The 16,925-nt window shown below is 51.0% G+C and overlaps 7 protein-coding genes across 7 annotated transcripts; 3 read left to right on the top strand and 4 right to left on the bottom strand.

Annotated features, from left to right (window-relative positions):
- Positions 1-287: 287 nt before the first annotated feature.
- HO173_007151 (uncharacterized protein) lies at positions 288-2,119 on the bottom strand (the record flags this gene model as incomplete). The annotated part of the gene is made up of 2 exons (XM_037309056.1): positions 288-414; positions 474-2,119. The coding sequence occupies 2 exons, from the start codon at positions 2,117-2,119 to the stop codon at positions 288-290; spliced, it is 1,773 nt and encodes a 590-aa protein (XP_037163917.1).
- A 220-nt stretch (positions 2,120-2,339) lies between these two features.
- On the top strand, positions 2,340-3,941 carry HO173_007152 (uncharacterized protein; the record flags this gene model as incomplete). The annotated part of the gene is made up of 1 exon (XM_037309057.1): positions 2,340-3,941. One exon carries the CDS (start codon positions 2,340-2,342, stop codon positions 3,939-3,941), a length of 1,602 nt encoding a protein of 533 aa, XP_037163918.1.
- Positions 3,942-4,319: 378 nt separating this feature from the next.
- Positions 4,320-6,306, top strand: HO173_007153 (uncharacterized protein; the record flags this gene model as incomplete). The annotated part of the gene is made up of 3 exons (XM_037309058.1): positions 4,320-5,978; positions 6,032-6,144; positions 6,198-6,306. The coding sequence occupies 3 exons, from the start codon at positions 4,320-4,322 to the stop codon at positions 6,304-6,306; spliced, it is 1,881 nt and encodes a 626-aa protein (XP_037163919.1).
- Positions 6,307-10,012: 3,706 nt separating this feature from the next.
- On the top strand, positions 10,013-10,917 carry HO173_007154 (uncharacterized protein; the record flags this gene model as incomplete). The annotated part of the gene is made up of 2 exons (XM_037309059.1): positions 10,013-10,501; positions 10,633-10,917. The coding sequence occupies 2 exons, from the start codon at positions 10,013-10,015 to the stop codon at positions 10,915-10,917; spliced, it is 774 nt and encodes a 257-aa protein (XP_037163920.1).
- A 407-nt stretch (positions 10,918-11,324) lies between these two features.
- On the bottom strand, positions 11,325-12,778 carry HO173_007155 (uncharacterized protein; the record flags this gene model as incomplete). Its single annotated transcript, XM_037309060.1, has 3 exons — positions 11,325-11,455; positions 11,505-12,647; positions 12,712-12,778. The coding sequence occupies 3 exons, from the start codon at positions 12,776-12,778 to the stop codon at positions 11,325-11,327; spliced, it is 1,341 nt and encodes a 446-aa protein (XP_037163921.1).
- A 270-nt stretch (positions 12,779-13,048) lies between these two features.
- Positions 13,049-15,308, bottom strand: HO173_007156 (uncharacterized protein; the record flags this gene model as incomplete). Its single annotated transcript, XM_037309061.1, has 2 exons — positions 13,049-14,215; positions 14,271-15,308. 2 exons carry the CDS (start codon positions 15,306-15,308, stop codon positions 13,049-13,051), a joined length of 2,205 nt encoding a protein of 734 aa, XP_037163922.1.
- A 968-nt stretch (positions 15,309-16,276) lies between these two features.
- On the bottom strand, positions 16,277-16,746 carry HO173_007157 (uncharacterized protein; the record flags this gene model as incomplete). The annotated part of the gene is made up of 2 exons (XM_037309062.1): positions 16,277-16,282; positions 16,336-16,746. The coding sequence occupies 2 exons, from the start codon at positions 16,744-16,746 to the stop codon at positions 16,277-16,279; spliced, it is 417 nt and encodes a 138-aa protein (XP_037163923.1).
- Between the last annotated feature and the right edge of the window lie 179 nt (positions 16,747-16,925).

Here is a 16,925-nt window from a genome sequence, read left to right on the forward strand (position 1 = left end):
CAATGAGTTCCTGTTCCTGAAGATAGATAATGTTAGAACAATAGTAGCATCTGGGGAAGTCTATTCATTCAAGAATAGAATGTCTCTCGATATCAATCGCTTGGTGGTCTAAGTGGTATCTCGTCTAGAAATCTGCATGGCTCGTAATGCTCGCGCTAAAGCCATCGATAGCCTGCCTCATCTACCGTAACACACACCAAGCATGAATCTCCTTTCTATGACGGCGTGCAGCGGTGTGTCAATCGAGGGGAGACAAACCAAGCACATTCCTTATACCTTAGCGCAACTCATGGTGTGCAGCGGCCGGTGAATCGAGGATAAAGACAACACTCCCGCACCGTGTGTCGACCGCACATCCAAGCCAGAAAACGCTCGAGGCCCAAGCCGTAGCCGCCATGGGGAGATGTGCCGTACCTATGTACATATTCAGCATGTCCGAAAAGCTGCGCGGTCAGAAAAGCTCAAGGACTCACTTTCTCTGATCCGTGTACCAATAATAAGGCTTCGGATCAATACCCTCTCTCTGGTACGCAGCCATCAGCTCTTCGTAATCATCCATGCGCATACTTCCACCGACTACTTCTCCAACGCCCGGCATCAAACAGTCCACGCTCTCGGTCACTCTCAAGTCCTGGGGATCTTTCTTCATGTAAAAGGCTTTGATAGCGACGGGGAAATGGGTCAGGAATATGGGGCGGTTGATGATATCGGTCATCCTGCGCTCCGCGGCCTCGGCAATGTCATCGCCAAATTCATGTGGCTGGCCCTCTTCATTCTTAATGTCATGTTCGCGCAGCCAGGTGATAGCATCAGCGTATCTCATGCGCATGAATGGCCTCTCTGGGACTGTGAATTGAGGGTTGAGGTCGTACACAAGCTTGCTGATCTTCGGATCTGCAAGAGCATGCTGGACGACCTGGCTCATCACGAGCTCGAGATGAACAAGAAGATCGTCGAAAGAGATGAAATCGAGTTCGGCCTCTATGTGTGTATATTCGGAAAGATGGCGACGAGTAGAAGATTTCTCTGCACGGAAAGATGGCGCAACGCAGAAAACGTTACCGAGAGAGGGCAGGCAGGTCTCGAGATAGAGTTGTGAAGATTGGGTGAGGTACGCTTTCTCGCCGTAGTAGTTAAAGTCAAAGAGGGTAGCGCCGCCTTCAACTTGGGTTTGTACCATGCAAGGGGGAGTAACTTCGAGGCAGCTGGGGATGATTTCATATTCATAGGTGTGACGATAGGCACGGAGGAGAGCGGCACGGACTCTCATGACGGAAGATGAGATCTCGCCACGAAGGACAAGGTGGCGGTTGTCCAGAAGGGTTTGTGGGTCAGCATCTGGGGCTGCGCGAGTGGTTATAGCTTCTTTTTCGCCAGCGGCTTTGCCGATTATTTCATAGTAGTCGGCGTGGAGCTCTCGGTCGTCTGGTGCGTGCTGTCCTGGAGGCACCTCCCACATCTCGCCGTAGACCTCCATGGACGTCTCTTGAGTGAGTGTCAATGCGTCGTATGTCTTGGTCAAGTCGCCCGTGAGGACGCACTGGAGAAAGCCGTATCCATCTTGGAGCGTAATGAAAATGACATCCTTTTGCGTACGGAATCTGTGCACACGCCCTGTGACTTTTACTCTCGAGCCTCGACCCTCCGCGTAGTCCACATCCTTTTCGCTGGTGCCCTTCCTCAGCTTCACGAGCGCTGGATCTTTCTCGTTGAGTCGTATCTTGAACGCCTTTGGCAGCTGAGGGTCCTCTTTAATCCGGACTTCCATTGCTTCTTGCAGCGCTCGTTGTCTCTTTTCCTGTTCCGACTTCTCTCGTACAGCCAAGTCATTGCCTTTGGCTTGCTTTCTCTTGTGCTGTTCATACAGATTGCTGCATTTCTTCAGGGCGGACTTTGTAGCTGGCTTCCATTCCTTACGAGCTTCAGGATCGCCATCCTCGCTGACAGGTCCAGTTTCAGACTTGCGTGTAAGATACTGCGGGCCATCTTTTTGGGATGGTGGGTGTTGTATATGCGCGAATAGAAGGCTTTTGTACGGCGATGTCTCTGAACCGTCTGCTGAAGGATCATCTTTGCCAATGTCTTCATCGACATGTATCTTTCCACCGGCGGTAGCCATATTGTGCGCAGTCAATAGTTTGAAGGAAAGAAAAGTGTGAGGGAAGAGTAATAATATTCTTGAGACTCATCATTGGCTTGAACTTTCGGGAAACTGATTCACTAAAATCCGCTGCCAAGACTTGGTCATGCTTTCAGGCCACGACGACTCCATTTGCGTTGACCACCATTCATTTGGCCCTCTGGCTATTCTCTTAGGGAGACACACATGATGATTCGGTATGCCGCAGCGCCCAGTCTACTCTGATGAGTATGAGCTCGCTGGCCGCGACTCGTATGACTCTGATGATATTTACGATGAAGCCGACTTTCAGTCGCAACTCTTCTTCGATTTAGACGAAGCCGACTTCCAGTCGCGAGGACAGACAAGTCCTTCCTACATTAATCGACCGACATCTGTCGCTTGGAAAGTACTCTCTTCGATCAATCCTCTACGCCTTCAAAGTATCTTCGTTCGAAATGCGCATTCGCGAACGCATTCCAAACTTCCGCATCGTCCTAGGCTAGCCTTTCACAGACCCTCTCTCCGATCATTTTGCAGCTGCTATGCCTTTGTTGGCATTCTCCTGGCGCTGGTCTTATTCACTGCGCTCTTTTCAGAGCCTTCATACACAAAACCACCGGCTCATTACCAGTCTTTGAAAGCACGGATTGAAGGCTCCGAAGATTATGGGCGCGCAAATCCAGAGAATCAAAAGATCTTCATCGCTGCTAGCATATACGATGAAGGTGGCCATCTTCTTGGGGGAGCATGGGGGGAAGCGGTGCTGAAGCTCATCAATATACTTGGCAATAGAAATGTGTTCTTAAGCATTTATGAGAACACCAGTGGTGAAGGCGGCCAGGTTGCTCAATTCAAGTTCGAGAGGAGAGTCCAATGTCAGCACAGTATGGTTCTCGAAGATTCGCCGCCCCTTGAAGAGCTTCAGCGTATCAGGCTTCCCGATGGGTCTGAACGGACCAAGCGAATCGCCTACTTGGCAGAAGTCCGCAACAGAGCTCTTTTGCCTTTGGTCGAACATCCTGAAATCAAGTATGACAAGCTGTTGTATCTGAACGATGTCGCGTTTGATCCCACAGAAGCTGCTCAGCTGCTCCTATCAACCAATATGGACGAGCACGGCAATACTGCCTATCGTGCTGCTTGCGCCGTGGATTTTATAAATCCTTTCAAATTCTACGACACTTTTGCTACTCGAGACCTGGAAGGTTACAGCATGGGTGTCCCCTTCTTTCCGTGGTTTACAAACGCTGGCAGTGGCAGTAGCCGACGAGATGTACTTGCAGGCAAGGATGCCGTAAGGGTCAAGAGCTGTTGGGGAGGGATGGTAGCTTTTGATGCCAAACCTTTCCAAGCTAATCCACCACTACGATTTCGAGCAACGCCTGATACCTATTGGGACGCATCTGAATGCTGTTTGATCCATGCAGATCTCTTGGATCAGAGTACTTTCGATGCAGACGGCGACTACGTGGGTGTGTACATGAATCCATTCATCCGCGTTGCATACAGTAATACGACTCTGCCTTGGATTCGAAAAGTTCAACGTGTGGAGCGCCTCTTTACAATTCCGCACAATGTCATAAATCATCTAGTCGGACTTCCTTGGTTCAATCCACGCCGGACCGAGGTAGCAGGGTCACAAGTAGAGGAAAAGGTGTGGGTGGAGGACAAGAGCCTGAAAGCAGGTGGATCGTTCCAGAAGGAGTCTAGGGAAGCTACACGAGGTGGGTACTGTGGAATGAGGACGTTACAGCTCATCAAGGAGAGTCAACGGGATGGGGAGAAGAACTGGGAGACCATGCCTGTACCTCCGGGATGAATAGATGGGTGAGAGATTCCGATTCGTACCTTGCATAGCGATCGGGGCGTTGATATACCCTTTTGACAAGAATTATTTGCATGATTGCTAAAGTACTATGTGAATGTTGATGACCACTTTAAAAAGATCCCCCGTAACCATTGCTGCTACGGGAAAAGGAAAACAACAAACGCGCTAATTGTGTCCATTCACTGCCATCAACCTCATGAATCCACAACACCAACACCATCACACCATTTCACCTTTCACCTTTCACCTTTCACCCTCCCATTTCCACCTTCCGTCTTCCATCTTCCATCTTCCATCACTCATCAAATACCCAGTGCTCGCCGTGAAATTTCTTCCTACTAAGACACTGCCATCATCACAAATTCCAGCATGGCCTTGGACGACGCTGAGAGTGTTCGGCGCTTCATCTCGCAAATGAAGGGCCAGCCTACTCAACATGACCAACCTGATCAACCTGATCAACTAGCCAACGGACACGGCCCAAGCGCTGATACTGTCGCTGACGGTAAGCATATCTCTGAGGGCAATGAGTCCCAAGGAGAAGATGCGAAAACCGCTCCACATGCTAGAGTCGCCGCTCAGAATCACTACGACCGAACGTCACCAGATCCCCACCCTAAACCAAGCCCTCATATCAGTGGCCTTACAGCCCCGTATAACACACCAAAAACTGCAGCGTCGAGTCCACGCCTGCCTGCCGTTAACAATCACAACCAAGACGTCGCCGACGCTTTCTCCGACTATGTGAACAACATGCGTGGCCGTCCTTTGAGCGAATCCATGTGGGCTCCGCCATCTGCACGTTATAAGCCTTCGATGCCTAGGGAAGCACCTGCTACGAAGGTCCTAACATCTATCAACGCCATTGAACCAAACCCAGCTATGAACGATACTTTCCATAGGATGTCCTTCAAAGCCGCTGACCCCAACCACAATGTCGGCGAGAACTTGATTGGTGACCACGTTACACAATCTCTCTTCTCCAAGACATCGCCTTCATCAGTCAACAAGTCCTCACTTCTGGTGGACAAGGTCCCTGAAGATAAGGTAGATAATGTTCTTGTAAAGCTCGAAGCGGCGAGCGACGAGGCCTTCGAACCCCCAGCTCACACTGACGTGGTCGAGAAAGAGAACGACACACACTCAACATCCAAGGCTTACCTACCGCCTCACTTACGGACAGTGCGGAATTCTAGCCAGAAGTCTGATTTCAATACACGGGTCCCTGCCCAGAAAGCAAACAAATTCAGTCCATCAAAATCATCACCGACAGCTCCATCTTCAGATCAGAACCCTGCTCCCTCCGAGCCCACTGTCGAGGCTGAGACGACCGCGCCATGCCCTGGGGGGCTTTCCCCGGATGTGACGAGCAAAGCCGCTGACTCTAACACCGTCAAGGATGCCGTTCGAGCTGCTACCACGGGCGTTGAACCCCAGGTCATCACCGGTCCAGTGGGTGCGAAGCCCCTGAAAGGTGCATCCGAGAGTGAGAATCTTGAGCACAAGACGTTCTTCAACGCCTGGCCAAAGCTGGAGGAGAGAAGTAAACCTGGTGTGTGCTCCCACAGCTCTTCCCTTCCAGTGGTCGCTAACCCGCAAGCAGCCGCCAAGGTACGCAAGGTCATCATCAAAGACCTCCCTCGTGGCTCGACAGCTACCTTCGTAGCGTCGCTTGTGTACGGTGGACCCATCGAAGAGATCCACGTTCGCTCTTCCGCCGCTGGAGATCTCTCGGCAGCCATCCGGTTCATGGACGCAGGAGACTGCATGAGATTCTACGAGGAGACCTCCAATGGCCTCGTCTACCGGAAAGATGCCAAAGGCCGCGAGCTTGTCCTATTTGTCGAGCTCTCCCCAGATGTCGATGTCGTCGGTGGCTTGCTGCAGGGGTGGATCGTTTCCGGGGTTACGCGCTGTGTACGTGCCGTGGGGGTCGAGGCGGAGTGGGACATGGACGGACTTGAAAAGATCGCGGAGAGAAAGAATCGAAAGGTGGAAAAGATTGTTGACGGGCGAAATCCCGGCGGTGTGAGTACCGACGTTGGTTCCTTCCCACTACAGTACTGAAATCATTGCGGCAGGCACGTTCGGTCATGTTCCGCTTCTGTAGAGTCGAGGACGCAGTCCAATTCAGAGCCGCACTTTCCCGGGATGAGGAATGGGAGCACTGCAATATCCATTACGCCGCAGACCCGTGGGTACACTCCTTCTCTCGCTTCAGAACCGCGGGCTGACTTATTGAAACAGGTGTGCTATCGCTGTCGGGGTGCACTTCGACGGGCTAATCGCCGTTGCCAACACACCTAGCAATGTTTGTGATGAGAGTGATCAATTTACGAATGCGGCCAATTGTTGAGCAAAGTGGAGAAGTGATGATCAAATCACCACTGCTTTTACCAATGTACGATAGGAAGTTGAGCATACGTGAAAGGAGGCAAATTCCGTTCAATAGCTTTTCGAATGCCGGCGCCCTACTCTACAGGCACGACGGGAACTCCACGTTCGGACTGCGGTAAACTCAGATAGATGCAGCCAACAAGCAAGATTTGACTTCCAACTGATGATGATCCATCAAGCGGAATCCATGCCCTCTAGAACGTCATGACCAGATAGGTAGATGCGTTGAGAAGTTGCCATCTAAATATACCGTACATCTAACATCCAACACGTCCCTGAAGAAGTTCGCACCTTGTAAGCTGAAGAAAGAGTACGGATGGGCCGGGCCTCCTCGACGGTTACCGAACCAACTATCGACCAAGGACGCAAAGCCAGACGAAACAGACTTGGGCCCATCTACGCTATCGGTACCGGATGCCTGGTTCGACCGAAGAGTTCTCACCGCTGCTGCCTACTCGACGCCATCAATAGTGTTGGCAAGGGGAGCAGCCCAAGAGCACATGTTGTATTTGGAATCGCCAGGATAGAAAAGCAAAATTCGCCACGGCAAGGAATTGCAACAACAACAACAAAAACAATAAAGTAATAACAGTCAGCCCCAGACCCACCAATCGACCAGTCAAAATGCTTGCCAGAGATTCCTGGCACGTGGCTGACGCACCACCAAATCAATTTCTTCAATTTTTGTTTCCTTTTTTTCTTGACAGCCAATAACTTTTACTTTTCTTTTACCTTTTTTTGCCTTTTCGGCGTATCTCTCTCAAGCCCGAACGACATGTTTGCAGAAGATGTGCAAGCCCACGTGGTTTGTGGTAGCACACCTTATGCACCTCGGTCCTTGCTGCAGGCTTTCTAACTTTTCCAAGCCGAAAGGATGGGGGGGAAAAGGAGGGGGGAGTGGAGCCGAGGGATGGGCCAAATCATGATCCTTGCATTCCTTGCATTCCTTCCCATTCCTATTACATTTTCTTGCTGGCTGTCAGCCTGTCAGGACTGCATGACACCGTTTCCTTTGCGTTTCGTTTGCGTTTCGTCAGCCATAAAAGTATAATCCTTCCAAAAAACTGCGGCTACGCGGCGCCACAATTTCCTCATTGGCCATTGGCCCATTGACTCAGTGCTTCCTGCGGCGCTTAGGTACATATACCCAAGTGCGATAACGCAATAGCTCCCCTCATCCCGCAAATGACTCGAGAGTTGCTGATTCTGAAGGATCATATGATACGTCACCGGGACATCCTCCCTCTCGTGGTGCTTTGCAGGTAGATGCTGCACATTTGCTGCCTGCCAAGTTGAACCGGCAGCAGGGGGAGGGCGAATGGAAAGCAACGTAACGTGTCGCAGGAGATGCTCGGATAGAAGCACCATCAGCCCTGTCATGTCCATAGTGCGGAAGTCTCCCATATGACATATGCAGGGTGATGCAGCCAAACGCTGGATTGCGAACAATGAAAAAGAGCGATACGCGAAAAGAGGGGAGAAATAGGCCAGGCGCGCAACAAGCCGAAAGGTCACAAACCGGTTTTCTGACGTGCATTGAGAGCTGAGAGGAAGGATTAGGGTTACCTTTGCCTTTCTTAGTGCTGAAGGATTGAGAAGAGGAGGAGATGCGGCAAGGGGTCGACTTCTTTAAGGCTCCTTCATCTTGACATGGCTTGCACACGGGCCACACGGGCTGAGCCAGAAGGCCGGGAGCGGCATGAGCGTCCTGAGCAGGCTTCAGGGCGGTAGTCCTGCGCACAAGGGTCGATGCCCTCCCTCGGGGTGAGATGGTCGAGTCGGGAGACGTCAGCCGCAGACTGTGGGATTGAGAAGATAGAATCGAGAAGAAGATGACGTGGGCGGATTTCCAACATGACTTGTATCACAAGTACGGGGCTTAGACCAACGTCGGTCAAGATAGAACTTCCGCATGGACCAAGCCGCGACAAATTTAGGAACTTTATCAAAAATGATTGTTGGTTGTTCCTCACAAGTTACCTCCATACGCTTCCATGTCGGCGCGTAGAGAAGCAACATGAGTGGAACGGTGAAATCTCGCGGCGGCGCGCCAAAATCCTTAAGTCTAAGTAAAAGGATCTACACGGCACGGCGTGGGAGTGGGACGTCTTGAGATCTGCAACATGAAACGGAAAGTCTCACGGTGAACGCCCGCAACACATGCGTGAAGGTCGGAAAGGATGACCAAGTTGGTACAGCTGAGGGCTGAACCCGATCATCATCCCGAGCACACTATGTGGCTATACTGGGCCATCTCTCTCCTGCAGGCTATAAAGGAAGACCGAAAATGGGAAATGGGAAAAGAGATAAGGAGGACACAGCATGACAGCTAACATGCCCCTGGCAGTGGGACTCGTGTGGCCGATAAGGTCTCAGCTGTCTTGTTTCGCCTGAACCTTGGGTTTGGGTACACGTCAAATCAAAGACGTGGGCGCTGATGTGACCTAGCCATGCGATGCAGCCATGGAGTCATGCATGGAACTCGTGCGCACGCGGGGCTGCAGATGCCTGCCGGCCTATCACCGCCGGGCAGTCTCTCCAAATCATGCAGACCTGCACAGGCCCTGTCAGGCCGTTTGGCCAGCATTGCTGGCACAAGAGTCGCGCGGAAATTACCGCAGTAGCATCCAATGGGCGACAGACGATACATGAAACCCTCCTCTCATGCTCCCGTGGTTGGCGCGTGTTCTCAATTGGATAAGTAGGTATGGACTACTTGAGGAAATGCGTCTTACTATCCATTAGTTGCAGAAATAGGTCCACCTGGGATCCTTGCTCTATCTAACAGTGATGGGTGGGTAGACTCGAGCTAAGCCTGTTTGGGTCGAATATTTGTTTGGATATTGCTTCAACGACTGTGAACCCTCGCGTACATGTGAGCTGGACGTATGAGAAGACGGAGACTCCGATTTTGGCCATTCCCGAGGCCAGTAGTCGCTCATTCTGCACCTTTTCCCATGCTCCCTTACTGGCCGAACATGCATCAAATTCCGGCTAAATTTGACCTGGGCTGTACCCAGATCTATAGATATTCGTCAATGACCCCTCAAATCCTTGCGCCTTCTGCCATTTCTTCCACCGGTCCCTCAATAGCTTAGTAGGGTAAACAGGCGCTCACGAGCGTAGAAGCACAGCAGGAAATCGACAGAACGCAGTGACTAACCCGAGCATCTGTTGGTAGACCATTTCTCTCGTCCAATCATTCTTGGACTCCTTGCTAGCGACCGACCAGGGACTATTATCCACTCTATGCTCGACTGACGGATAATTTCGCTGAGTCCCGCTTCCCCAACGACAATTGCGGCAAGTGACCGCGTTGAAGTGGTCGGCAGAGATCCTTCGTCGTCACCTGCTACCCGTAGGAGTTGTTTTGGTTTCAGCGAACCAGATTCCTTACCAGACATTGCTGTGGACACCCCCACAGCCTTGAAGCACAGCTCCGGAAATACAACCCTAGATCCTGCATGCAAGCCCCAGATCCTGGCTAAGGCGACTCTTGGTCCTTTTGCAAGCGCTTCGCTTCTCTGCTGCATCTTTGGTACAGGAGTGGATCTGCTTGCTAAAAGGTGCTCTTTCCCGCGTGCATGACCGCCAGCCTGCCAAGCTTTAGATCCAGCTTCGAGACATCTTTCAGCATCCACACTTTTACGCCAGCGTCTTACATCATGCCTTCTGGTGGCCGAGGATCTGGCTACACGTCGAATGATTCTGGGGCAGATGATCCAAGATCGAATGGCTACCGCATCGGCTCATACAACCAAGGTCGCATTCGTGGCAATCGAAACCCAGGCCTTGTTCCAGCCCATGCCGACACTACGTCAAGACATCGTAGTATGAACATTGAAGACATGTTGAACCCTTCGGACGAGGACACGAGACGGTATCAACAGCCACAGTCTTCCAGGTCATCCGACGCTGGAAGAACAGTATCCAGAAACCCAGGCTCTCTCCAAGGCAATAGAGCTCCTAGGTCCGGAACTCACTCGCACGGAGCCAGCGCACCTGCTAGGTCTCGAGGATGCTCTCGTCCTCAACCAAGATGGGGACAAAGAAGCAGGGGCTCAGGATCGCCGGACCCCCCATCGCAGACCCGTTCCCCTCGACCGGATTATACCGAAGAACAGGAGCATTTCATTTGGTACCTTCGTATTGACGTACGTATTTGCTGACACAAAAAAATTCTGGCCCGACTTTACTCTTGCACTGTCTAGGGAGATTTCCCTCTTCAGACTGTCTCGGGACCCCTTCTTGAACAGGCAATGCTGACTTCGAAACATCTGTCCAGTGTGGGTATTCCTGGACTGCCATCGCCGACGCTTACAATGCTCGATTCTCTCAGGATGGAGGAGGGGGACGCAAGATCCCCGGACTCGAATGTAAATTTTATCGAATCACAAAAGCCAATGGCTTGCCGAATGTGAGAGCGATGCGAAGCGCTCAAGATACAGTGCAAAGGTACGGGATGACAGCGACCACTGGATACACGCGAGAGACATGGTCTTGGCTTGATGGCCGACACCCAGCCAGTACTGCCTACGGTCATATCCTTGGCGACGAAAGGCGCCGTTGATGTAAGACACACCTTCACCGTGCTTGAACCACCAGACTGACAACAGCCAGAACCTTGTGGCTATATAATTCAGGTCCAGCGCATATCAGCATTCTGCTCCTCGGGGCGGTGGAAGTTGGGAGGAAACATCGAAAGCGTTTATTCTTTGAATCTGTTTGGCATTGCGGTCTCAAGTACTTTCCTTGAAAGTGGCCACGGCAATTATTTATGGCGGGAATGCAGTCATCAACAGAAGAGGCCATGTGAGAGGAAATTGCTGATTTGCGCTGAGGTGCCTCCTGTCATAGAATATCGATAGCTGATGCTTTCCCTATTCAATGTCTGCAGTCATTGCATGCTGTTATCGTCAGAGTAATATATTCGTGTCCCAAAGTCTGACTGAGGAGCAACTATGGACGCTATGCCTGCTATTCGTCATCAGACCAACCAAACTCCTCGTCGTCAGAAGCAGCATGTCGATAATTGTAAGCACCTCTACCGAACTCGTCGTCAGAGTTGACCTCATCTTCGGGGTAGTCATTCCCATAATAATCTTCCGCTGTTTGTCGCGTCAGTGAGTCTTGTCGTTCGAGAGTCGGTCCACAAACCATTCTCATCTTCCTCTTCGCTATTCCATTCCGGGTCGCTTTCTTGATCCTCGGCGAAAGCCTCCCAGAGTGCTTCTTCTTCTTCGTCTTCAATCACCAGGATTCCAATGTTGCCGGGATCTATACTATTCAACGAATCATGATGCAACTCGGTGGGCTCCATAACTCGGAAAGGCTGTGCACTTGACCGAACGTATGTGTCTAGCACATAATCACCATCGTCGTCGAGTTTGATGGTATCTAGCATGATATCATCCCCACCGCGTTCATCGGCCGATGTCTCTGTCCTAGGTTGACGAGGCTTTGGAGGCTTGGGCTTGACCTTGAGTTTTCCACCACCACTGAGCCCTTTTGCCCGTTCCTCGCTGGCACGAATCTCCTCCAGAGCGACCTCTTGCAGCTGTTCGGCAAGCCCAGTGGACTCATAATTCCATTGACTTGACGGCTCGTTGATGTTTTCTGCTGTTCTTGTAAGATTTTCGGTGACTTCATTTGGCTTTGGGGGATTGGCCCAGGTCTCAGTCCTCCACTTCCGCTCCGCAGCAGTTGCGTTTGGCCGTTTACGAGGCTTCTCAAGCTGCGATATGTCCTTCTTTTCAATATAGTCGAGATGTCTTGGTTCGCCACTGCTAGGTCTCGAAACACTGCCTGATTTCTTTGCTTCGCGTATAACTTCTGTTCTCTCGACGAAAATAGCAAGGTCCTTCCTCCGGTTCTTTCTATGCTTCTGTGCGGTAGTCTTTGGAACCAAAAGCGGCGAAGATATAGGCGAAGGATTTATGACCAGATGGAACTTTCGTGCTCTCAACGCGGACGCAAGAATATCTTGGGGTTTCTGGCGAGATTGCTTGTGTTGCGTAATCTCAGATTGCAACTGACGCTTGTCAATGATGGCAGACGCTTCAGCTCTAGGCTTTTTAGTCTTTGAGAAACGAGGAATGGCGTTGTTTGACTCATCGAAGTCTTCACTTGGTAGAGTAGTCCTCACGGTGGGTACTCTGGGTGATTGAAATGCAGTCGTGGTAGTCCGAGTCTCTTTGACAGCATTGGATGAGGAGAGAAGTACTGCATATTGAGGCGTGTCATTGTCATCGTCCACCAACTTCCAGAAACCACTGGGCCTCTGCTTCTTCTGTTGTATAACTACACAAGCTAGTGAGCGAACCAGACGCCAGGGAGCAAGACCTCTACAAGTGATGACACTCACATAAAGCCTCAACTGGATCCTCATCCCGACGCCTCTTGACGGTGATACGCTCTGGGGGAAATGCCATTGCAGTAGGTAGAAAACATATCCATAGTGTTCGAGATGTCGGAAAATCGAACCCTGTAATTTACTGCTTTTACTAACCTAGTGCCAAATGTACTTTACGTGGTTTATGTTACCATTTGCAGGTTGAACCCTAACTGCAAGCCTTCTACTGAAGTCCTTTATTCTGGAGCATGGCCTCCCACATCGAATCATCACTCTCAAATCCACCTCTCAAAGCTTCAACATACCACTGTATCTCGCTCCGCTCGTATTGCGCGTAGACCTTTCGTATCTATTGATTCTGACCATAAGCTTGCTGATACCAGCGACCGTCACTGAGAGACGGGGGCTCATATGGTAAGCCATGTAAGACTGATGGTATGCTATGTTGATCGTGCCCGTATATCTGGCTTTGGTCCTGTTGCATGCCTGAATATGCTGGGTGATCCCTCAGATCTGGCATGGGACCTCTAGCTGCTCCTAGCTCCGCAAAGTACTCCCTCCTTGTATCAGTTTCGTCACTCATCCTGTTGCCGAGCTGCTTGTTGACTGTATTGGAACGATGAACTCTGTTACTGTTTCCGCTTTGACGAGCGCTGGTCGACGAGCGACTGGCACCGCTTCGATATTGTTGACGTTGCTCGCCGTGACCCAAAGCACCATGTGCACTTTCAGTTCGCCGATGCGATGCGGCTTCCTGTTGAGGTTCGCTCGCAGGCTCACTGGGGCTCCGTTCTGCAACGGCGAGCTGACAGTTGCAACTGTGCCCTTCGACACTCTTCTCCAATGCCTTGAGCTTTCCGTCCATTCCTTTGAATAGTTCCTGGACACTGTCACTGCCCTTCACGACATCCTTGAATTCCTCTTTCAAATCATCGATATCCTTCCTGATATCTTTGAAGTCGGCTTTGAGATGACGGAATCCTTTGCTCACCGTCTCCTCTAGATTCTCCAGTCGCCTGATTGTCTGGTCCATGATTCTATCATGCTTATCAGTGATCAACCTTGACAATGACCCAGCGGTGCTATCGATGTGGTGGTGCAGTGTGAGCTCTAATCGAGCCATGGCAGCTGACATTGACCCCGGACGTTGGTAATCATGTTGATTGTGAGGTGGTGATGGGACGGAATTACTGCTGTGATGATTGGGCCAGCTAGGGGGCAAGAGAGCCGACAAAGGCGCATTTGTGGATGTGAAGGAGTTGCCGGAGACCCACGAGTTGGCGGACGGCAATGGACGGTAAATTTCCGATGAGCGATCTGTGTTTGGATTTTGATTTTTGTTTGCTTCGAAACTTGCAAATGGATGAAAATCTGTATGTTTGCTATTGCCGTAACCATTCACAAGCTCATTAGGCATGAGAGGCATCCCACGGTTGTCGGACGGGTCATTCCCGTCTATCCCGTTACTCGGCGGGAGCCCGTTCGGCATGGGGCTAAAAGGGGGAAGTGAATAGCCCTGGACATAGTCAGTATTTCACCGATCTGTGGATTGAGCTTCCTCAAATACTGACAACAGCAGGATCGTTCTCCCAGACTCCGCCGTAATTGCTTGGCGAGTAGATAACAGGTGGCAGAAGATCTCCAGTGTTCAGACCCTGAGTCATGCTTGATTGCGACAGGACTCCCGTCGAGCCCGCATACACCTGTTCATTGTTGCCCACGGAAGACTCTGCGTTTTCTATAACGCCTCTGTAGCTCTCGACCCTGTGCATCCGATTTGACTCCACCAATCCGACTTCGCCCACATTGCCGTATCTCCCAAGTCTGGGAGGTTGGAGCATTCCAGGTGTAGACACACCGTTTTCTGCTTTCTTTGGATCTTTGTTCTGACTCTGTGGTTCTTCGTTCGCCTGCAGTTTGGGAGCAACGGGAGCCTCTGTAGTTGTTGGCGTTGGTAGGTCATTCTCTCTTAAGTAGCGGCGCGTAGGCACAGGTGTTGATTGAACTTGCCGCACTGGGCTAGCCGTTCTTTCTACTGAGTCAGATGATGGGCGGAAAGAGTCAAGCACTGGCGCTGGAAGTGCGGAGGCTGGAGGCGTATCAGGCTTGTTCTCTGGCGGCGGATACAGTCCTAAGACCTCTGCTGCTTTCTCAGAAGAGAGCCGAACAGCGGGAGAAGATTGGTCTGTAGGCATCGCTTCGGCCACCGGAACGTCGTCTCCTGCTTTTGAAAAGGAGTACTTCTTGCGTAGCTTAGCAACACTGAGCTTTCTGCCTGCGAATAGGGGCTTCGGTGCGATTGGGTCTGTCACTGCTCGCTTCTGCTGGCTCTGCAGTTTTGGTGCCGGATTCAGCAAAGGTATAGCTGGTTGTATGTATGCCTTAGCCTGTAGGTGTTTGTTGTGAGGCGAGGAGTCTGTTGGTGGTGGCGGCATCGGCTTATGTTCATACTTATCCCTGTTCGTGACTCGTCCAACCTCTAATTGCTCACCGCTTGAGGATCGCTGCTGCTCCTGCTGCGACTGGGCCCACGAGTTAGGACCTGGCACCACAGGTTTCCTCGATATGACACCTGGTGGTTTCACGCTGGGCTTATCCTGGTCGGGCATCGCAAAAGCTGTCAGGTCAAGCTGTAGACGAAAACTGTTGCATAAAGAAGCTTGGGACTTAAAACGAAAGGAGTCTTCGGAACATGAGAGAGAAATTCGCTCTATCAAAATTGCGGGCTGGAAAGGAGGCCGAAAGAAGATGGACAGAGCCTCTTGTAGGTTTACAGTGATAGAAGAATGTTACTATCGAAGTGTAAATAGGATATGAGAAAATGATGAGGTAGGATGTGAATATGAGCGGCGATGTTGTTGTTTACATTTTGAAAATCGGTGCTAACGAGTTCATCACCGCGGCGCGATGACCCCCATCAGACAACACAATCAACTTTTCGCCCCACTAAAGTCTGAGCCCGCACACTTCGTTTGATTGCTGCTTGAGCGCTACAGTTCTTTGATCTCTCAGAGTCCGGACAACGACTAAGGCAGGTCCAACGTCCCCATAGCATCTGAAACCTTCCAATTGGGCGAGGTTGTTCTTGTCACGAGTTGGGAAATTGACTGGATACCTTGGTGAAGAGGATACAGGTCCAAGCTATGGGTTTCTCGCAAACAGCTCGTAAAGAAGCATTCCTGATCTTTGGACTCAACAAAGGCCTCGCCACCCGAAAGACCGCTAACTCTGCTTGATCGCTTCCATGTTTGGTAAACGAGCAACTGTTGCTCTTCATCCAATTTGGGGATTACGAAATGGATCGTAACCTTCTTCTGCAACATTGGCAGCTGACAACTAAAAGGAATCGCCGAGGGGAAATGGAGAGGAACCCCTTCGATGTCGGACATCCAAAGGGTCTAAGGGACCATCCGTGGTACTCTGTCAGGACAATGAACCTAATCCAAAGATGATATTTGGTGAGACCCCTGGCTTGAGGATATCTCGCTCCCAAAGATCGGAAGTACTGCGGGTGACTGAAGGATTGCGGGGCCCTCTTTCTCGACCCTGAGGACATTGGACTCTTCGCCTGAAGTATCTATCTCTGCGAAAAGCACATCAGTTTGTGCTCATGACTCCGCATGTGGAATCCCTTACCTCAGCATGGTGGTCGAAAATCAGCCAATCGTGGTGCCCTATGCGGTACCTGTACTTCCAAACTCCAGGGAAGATCTCGTATGGCCTCCACAACAAGTGCTCCAGTCGGACGAGATTGGGATTGCTACTGTCTACCGCCCTTTTCTCCGCATTTAAATTCGTGTGGCTCCCATGGCTGGTTTGTGAAGGACGACAGAATGAGAACAGGAGGGGAGAACGATAAGCGAATTTCTGGGTGAAGGAGACTGGAAGGTCGTGGTCATGAGATCCTCCATTCTCCCTCGCCCTGCCCTTCTCTCTGGTAAAAGACCGGCTGTGACCATTGCGACTTCCTTTGCCGGACAGTAGTAGAAGGAGTTGCACAGATGTGCCTCCCGTGAGAGATGGGAAGTCAGGCTTGCTATTGACCATGGTTTACGATGTGATTCAGAAATTTAGCAGTGTGTACACGCGACTGAATATGAGGCGCAGGTCATCTGAAATGGCTAAGCAGGCTCTCTTTTTGCCTCCAAATACTACTATCCTCTGTTCTCAAGCGGTGCCAGGAGCCAAGACTTCTGGTGACGCTTGGTGGTTGAGATGTCTAGCAC

Source organism: Letharia columbiana (genome assembly GCF_014066305.1).
Source record: "Letharia columbiana isolate WasteWater2 chromosome Unknown Sc0000023_s0, whole genome shotgun sequence".
NCBI lineage: Eukaryota > Fungi > Ascomycota > Lecanoromycetes > Lecanorales > Parmeliaceae > Letharia > Letharia columbiana.